Source organism: Austrofundulus limnaeus, unplaced genomic scaffold (genome assembly GCF_001266775.1).
Source record: "Austrofundulus limnaeus strain Quisiro unplaced genomic scaffold, Austrofundulus_limnaeus-1.0 Scaffold638, whole genome shotgun sequence".
NCBI classification, from domain to species: Eukaryota; Metazoa; Chordata; class Actinopteri; order Cyprinodontiformes; family Rivulidae; genus Austrofundulus; species Austrofundulus limnaeus.
The window spans coordinates 1,239-6,913 of record NW_013953040.1 but is presented as its reverse complement, the minus strand read 5'-3'; the positions used below and the strand labels follow the sequence as shown (position 1 = coordinate 6,913).

Sequence of the window (5,675 nt, the reverse complement as noted above, 5' to 3'; positions counted from 1 at the left end):
TCCTACAATTGAATCTGAGTTTTTTAAAAATCTGTCAGATTTTTCTCTAAGTCTGTATAAAAATGGATGTAAATCTGTGTAATTTACAAGCTGACGTGTATGTTACTGTATACCAGGAGGTCAGTGTAATTCCTGAAAACATCTCCCTCCCTTCAAACTCTTCTGTCAGTGATGTCCTCCAGGAGCAGCTACACAGGCCACGTGTCATTGTCTACATCTGTGGTCTTTAGTTCAGGTCCCCAGGAATGTAGACCAACCAGTAAATCAAGAGCTCTGCCTTTTGACCCAGCTCTTCACCATGACCGACCGAAGCAACGCCCTCATCACTGGTATCAAAATCTGATGACGGTTAATATAAATGATGGCGTATAAATCAAGTGAGGTAAAGTGACAAATTTTCACAAAGCTGCTCTGAGAACTGTGACGTAACATTCGAGGCTCTTCCAGGACACCCTGTGACGTTACTGACCCGAGTTCTGATTCGGCTCATTCAGAGGACCGGAGCGAGCAGACAGACTGCTTTACATTGTGTCAGTGTGCCTTGTCTGCACTGCTGTTCCATGAAAAGATAGAATAATATTTACTAAGATGTGAGGGCTGTACTCACTTGTGAAATACTGTGTTCACACACCCTTTCACACAAGGTGTTGACACATCCCAATGTGTGTGTAGCATGGCCTTTCTGTGTGTAACACACCCGTTTATACACGAGGTCCATGGACACCAGCTGAGGGTTCCTAACCTGTTTGTTTCCTTTCAGAGCATTAAGCTCCACCCCCAGCGCCCTGGACTCCACCCACAGGAGGAGGTGAGTGTTTGTCTGTGTGTGTGTGTGTGAGTTTTGTAATGCTGCAGTGTGACATGTTGTTGTGTTTATAGTACCTGTTGTACAGCGACGGCAGCATGGCCATTTACTCCATGGAGACAGAAACTCCTACAGCTGAGGACATCCAGCTGCTAAAGAAGACTGTGGAGACTGAAGCCTCACAGGTAAACACACCTTACCTCCAGGCTTGTGATGCCACCGTATCAAACTCTGCTGATGGTGTGTAAATGTAGGACTGTATGAGGTGAAGTGCAACATTTCCACAAGGCTGCTATGAGCACTGGGACATATGAGTGTTGTGACCAGCCCAGCTCATTCACAACACAAACAGGGCTGTGTGGAGTAGAGCTGGGCAGTACACCAGTTCATACTGGAAACCAGTTTTTATTTTTGTTTTCATATGAATTATCAGAACTGGTTTAAACAGTCTCAAGATGTTGAGAACATGCCAGTCAGTCAAAAGGCTTTTCTGTGCAGCAGTCATGTGGAAGCAGCCTTCTCACTAACCGTGTTTCCATCAAGGCTTTTTGATGCGCATTCAGAAGTGTCGCATTAAAAATGTGAAAAAAAGTCCGATGGAAACAGCAAAATTAAAAAAAAAAATCCTCAATTTGCTAAAAAGTTTTTACGCTCGCTTGAGGTGGTTTTTGGATGATTCACAAAGTAGTTAATGCGCAAAATTGGAGATGGAAACATGTTTGTTGAATAAATTCTGACGTAGCGCATATTTACCTCACGTGGCGTTCAGCTGTTTCCGCTTTCCTGCCTCGTCCCAGATGTTAGCCCGGCGTAGTTACACGTGCCTTTCTGCTGCGTAGTTTAACATTGCTTTTATTTCCCTACGTCTCCTGGCAGCGTTAAACATAGCCTGTACTAGCTGAATAGATAGAATAATTACAACTTGCCCAATAGCAAGGCATTCACGAAAAAATCACTCCACTGTCCCGAGATAATTAGCCTCTGCTAGTTAGCAAGTTTCACTTCCTGTTTACTACTGCAAAGCTTGTCGCAGACGTCTGATGTAATCACGCATTGCGTAGCTTCGTCTGACGTAATCACGTGTTGCGTAGCCTCATCTGACACAATCACGCGTTGCGTAGCCTCGTCGGACGTAATCACGTGTTGCGTCGCCTCGTCTGACGTAATCACGTGTTGCGTAGCCTCGTCTGACGTAATCACGCGTTGCGTAGCCTCGTCTGACGTAATCACGTGTTGCGTAGCCTCGTCTGACGTAATCACGCGTTGTATTACCACGTATTTATTTAATTTTTGAGAATTTTGAAAAGTTTGATGAAAATTCACTCTACAACTGGATGGAAACACGATTATTGCTAACAAAGGCTTTTCAACCAGCTACTAGAAATGAACCTTTTATTTCCAGTGATTGAATCAGTCCAATGAGTTTAGAGCCTGTGAAATGAAGGATTGTGTTTAAAAGATGCTTTAGTTCCTCACATTTTATTCAATCATTTTGTTCAACGCACTGAATTAAAGCTGAAAGTCTGAACTTCATCTGAATTGTTTTGTTTAAAATTCATTGTTTTGATGTCTAGAACCAAAATTAGAAAAATGTCTGTCCAAATATAAATAACTGTAGGTGTAACCTGTGCTTTCAGGGTCTGAAGGACCTGAAGAAGGACAAAGTACTGATGAGGAGGAAGTCGGAGCTGCCGCAGGACGTCTACACCATCAAAGCTCTGGAGGCTCATAAGAGAGCTGAAGAGTACCTGACAGCCAACCAGGAGGCTCTTTGACCAGCCTGGCTCCGCCCCCTCCTGCCTCTTTCGGGGGGAGAAAGTTGTCTTTGCTGCGGAGAATCAGACAAGAACGGAGCTGTAGCTGTGTTCAACAAGAAAAAATAAACTAAAGTCAGCTCCGCCCCCAGGTGGCCACTTGCCAGTAGGACACCATAGAAGCTCCGTGTGTCTGCATCCTGTCCAACATGCTCCACTGTGATTGGACATCAGCTTCATGCTACGCCCCCTCACATCTCCACCTGCTACAACTGTTTACAGACGTGTGTCCAGTACCTGAACACATCACCAGCAGCGTTTCCCACTGATGACCTGAAGCCCCGCCTTCTGAAACAACCAGGCTCCGCCCAGCGGTGACCTACGGAGCTCAGAATGAGAAAACGCATGTCATTGACCTGATGACATCATCACTGTAACAGTTTACCTGCAGCGACAGGTGATGAGTTGTAGGAACTGCTCTCTAAACCAACTTCTCTGACATATTTCTGATCAGTTTTCACCTGCAGGTGTCTGTTAGCGTGTTCTGTTAGCGTGTTCTGTTAGCGCTCCTCCAACACGTCGTCAGAAACTGTCAGCAGTTTTCAGCTCAGAGGATAATCTGTGGATCAACAGGCAGCGGTGAACGGACAGATGACTGAATGTAGACATTTTATCAGAAGCATGAGGGGGTGTGGCCTACCTGCGCTCTGACCTGCACCTGTTTTTACATCAGGGTTTAAACTGCTGGCAGAGATGATTGAGTGAAACCACAAACATCTGCAGACTTCAACAAAAACCACAACGTCACAGATTCAGGAAGTTTGACTTCCTGTTTGTTTCCATCAATCAACCAATCAGAGCGTTCGATGCTTTCTGACAAATGAAAATCCTGGAGAGCAACGAAGTCTCAGAAACATGTGACCCTCAAAACGCTGTCTGATTGGTCAGTTCCAGATTGAAAGGTCTGAGGCTGTATTTAAAAACTAAATCAAATCAAAACGGATCAATAAATACTCCAGGAGTTTCTCACCTGATGAGACAAAATCATTTCTGCCATTTGGTTTTATTTGTTGCAGTTCTCCTGAGGTGGGCAGGGCTACTTGTCATGTGACGTATGCTGATCTGTAATCAGGCCACGCCCACTGACACTTTGTTTCTGTTTACTGAGGCCCTTCCAGCTGTGGAGTGGAGGTATCCAATAAGCTGTCAGTCAAAACTACTCAACATTCCATTGGCTGTGGTGACCCCGCCCCATTGCTCCTCCTCCAGTGGTGGGTGGAGCTTTGGTCACATGATAACACAAGGTGTATGCTGCTTCCTGTCATGTACAGATGTTTAATCAGAACAAGCATCACATGGTATGATTTTATACAGTTCATGTATGTACAGAACCAATAAAACCAGAACTATCTGACCCGTTTGGTTACTTCACACAGGTATCACACTGTCCCTCAGGTTCTACACAGGTCAGAACCAGGTCCAACAGGAGAGCGGTTCTGTCCAGCCTGCACTACAGATATATATAATGAGAAGAGAATCATCCGACACTGAGTTGGGACAACACAGGGTTACAAAACAAACTGATTGGTCCAAACAACAGTCCAGAACAAGAACAGGTGTGTGGATCACCTGACCCTCAGAAGGTGCAGCTGCAGTCCAGTCTGTTTCTGCTGCACATGGTCAGTAAGGAAGAGTTACGGTTGTCATGGTGCATTCAGGGACAGGGGGACCCTAAACAAGTCCTTGTGATGTGTTTGGGTCTGTAGGAACTACGATTAGGGTCTATGGTCCCTGGAGGTTGGCCCGGCGCGGCAGCCTGAGCCCAGCGGCACTCTGTCGGCTCTGAAGTGTGTGTTGGACCATGTCCTTCCACTGGTCCTCTGAGATCTCCTGAGCCCACGGTGGTACACTGAGAGACGGCAGAGCCACGGCCGCCATCGTCCTCTTCACCAGCTCCACGTGATCTGAGGGACAGGAAGTGAGAGTGAGAAACCTGGTGCTGATCCAGGTCACTGACAGGTTACAGGACAGTCTGCATCTCTGGAGGGACAACCAAACAGACATGAGAGGAAAATATTCAACATTCAACTAAAACTGTCTGTAAGAAGTGAACGCTTTAGACCAGAGCTTCTCAAACTGGGGTCCGTGAGTTGTATCTTGGGGGTCCTCAAAAATTTTCTACACATTGTTCATTTAATTTTTGTTTAAAGAAATGCACAGGGAGAACAAACAAAGACACTAGACCAATCAAACGACAGTATTCCCATGGCGTTCAGCAGGTAACCTGACAGTGAACAGCATGGGCTTCATAAGGGGGTCCCTTGTAAGGGGTCCCCAGACCCAAAGCGCCTGAGGACCCCTGGTTTAGATATTCCAGACTGGAGACAAATGGAGGCAGGGGGAGGTCTAACCTGCATCCATGGGGATGGAGGCTCGGCTCCTCTGAGCCGCCGCCCCCTCTGGGTCTTCCTCCTCCTCATCACTGTCTGCAGGCGGAGCTTCAGGGAGGTGCAGACCCATGACCTGCAGGAACACACAGGTGAGACACTGGCTCCTCTTCAGACACAAACAGCTCCACAGCTCACCTGGATCCTGTGCTGCACCTGCTGCAGCTGCTCAGAGTGGGACGCCTCCCCCACCTCCTCCTCCTCCTCCTGCTGCAGGCTGTGTGGACCCTCTGGGTCCTGGTTCAGAGGCTGGTAATAATACCCTCCACTGTTCACCTCCTCCTCCTCTTCCCCTCCATCTGCCTCCGTTTCTCCCCCCTCCTCACCTCCGACCCACACTGCTCCCCCCTGCAGCACAGCACCGTCCACAGGGCGTTGGTCCTCCCCCAAGTCGTCCTCAGAACTCGGCAAGATTCTCTCTGGTCCCATGGCTGGACTGCACACTTCCATCCACAGAGACAGACCTGAGGGGACCCAGCAGACACTAGTGATGACTAGAGAGGACTAGAGAGGACTAGAGAAGACTAGAGAGGACTAGAGAAGACTAGAGAAGACTAGAGAGGACTAGAGAGGACTAGAGAAGACTAGNGACTAGAGAGGACTAGTGACGACTAGAGAGGACTAGTGACGACTAGAGAGGACTAGTGACGACTAGAGAGGACTAGTGAC

At 47.5% G+C, this 5,675-nt stretch overlaps 2 protein-coding genes across 2 annotated transcripts in view; one reads left to right on the top strand and one right to left on the bottom strand.

The window, feature by feature from the left end:
• The window catches only part of ppp2r5d (protein phosphatase 2, regulatory subunit B', delta), a gene marked incomplete in the record, with an annotated part of 38,280 nt that extends 34,310 nt beyond the window's left edge, over nucleotides 1-3,970 (top strand). Inside the window, 3 exon segments of the mRNA XM_014027341.1 lie at nucleotides 761-808; nucleotides 880-990; nucleotides 2,443-3,970. Of these exon segments, the coding sequence (XP_013882795.1) occupies nucleotides 761-808; nucleotides 880-990; nucleotides 2,443-2,580 (297 nt within the window).
• On the bottom strand, nucleotides 3,875-5,493 carry mea1 (male-enhanced antigen 1). Its single transcript, XM_014027342.1, has 3 exons — nucleotides 5,145-5,493; nucleotides 4,971-5,082; nucleotides 3,875-4,523 (listed from the first exon to the last, which is right to left on the bottom strand). The coding sequence occupies exons 1-3, from the start codon at nucleotides 5,454-5,456 to the stop codon at nucleotides 4,342-4,344; spliced, it is 606 nt and encodes a 201-aa protein (XP_013882796.1). The 5' UTR covers nucleotides 5,457-5,493; the 3' UTR covers nucleotides 3,875-4,341.
• Between the last annotated feature and the right edge of the window lie 182 nt (nucleotides 5,494-5,675).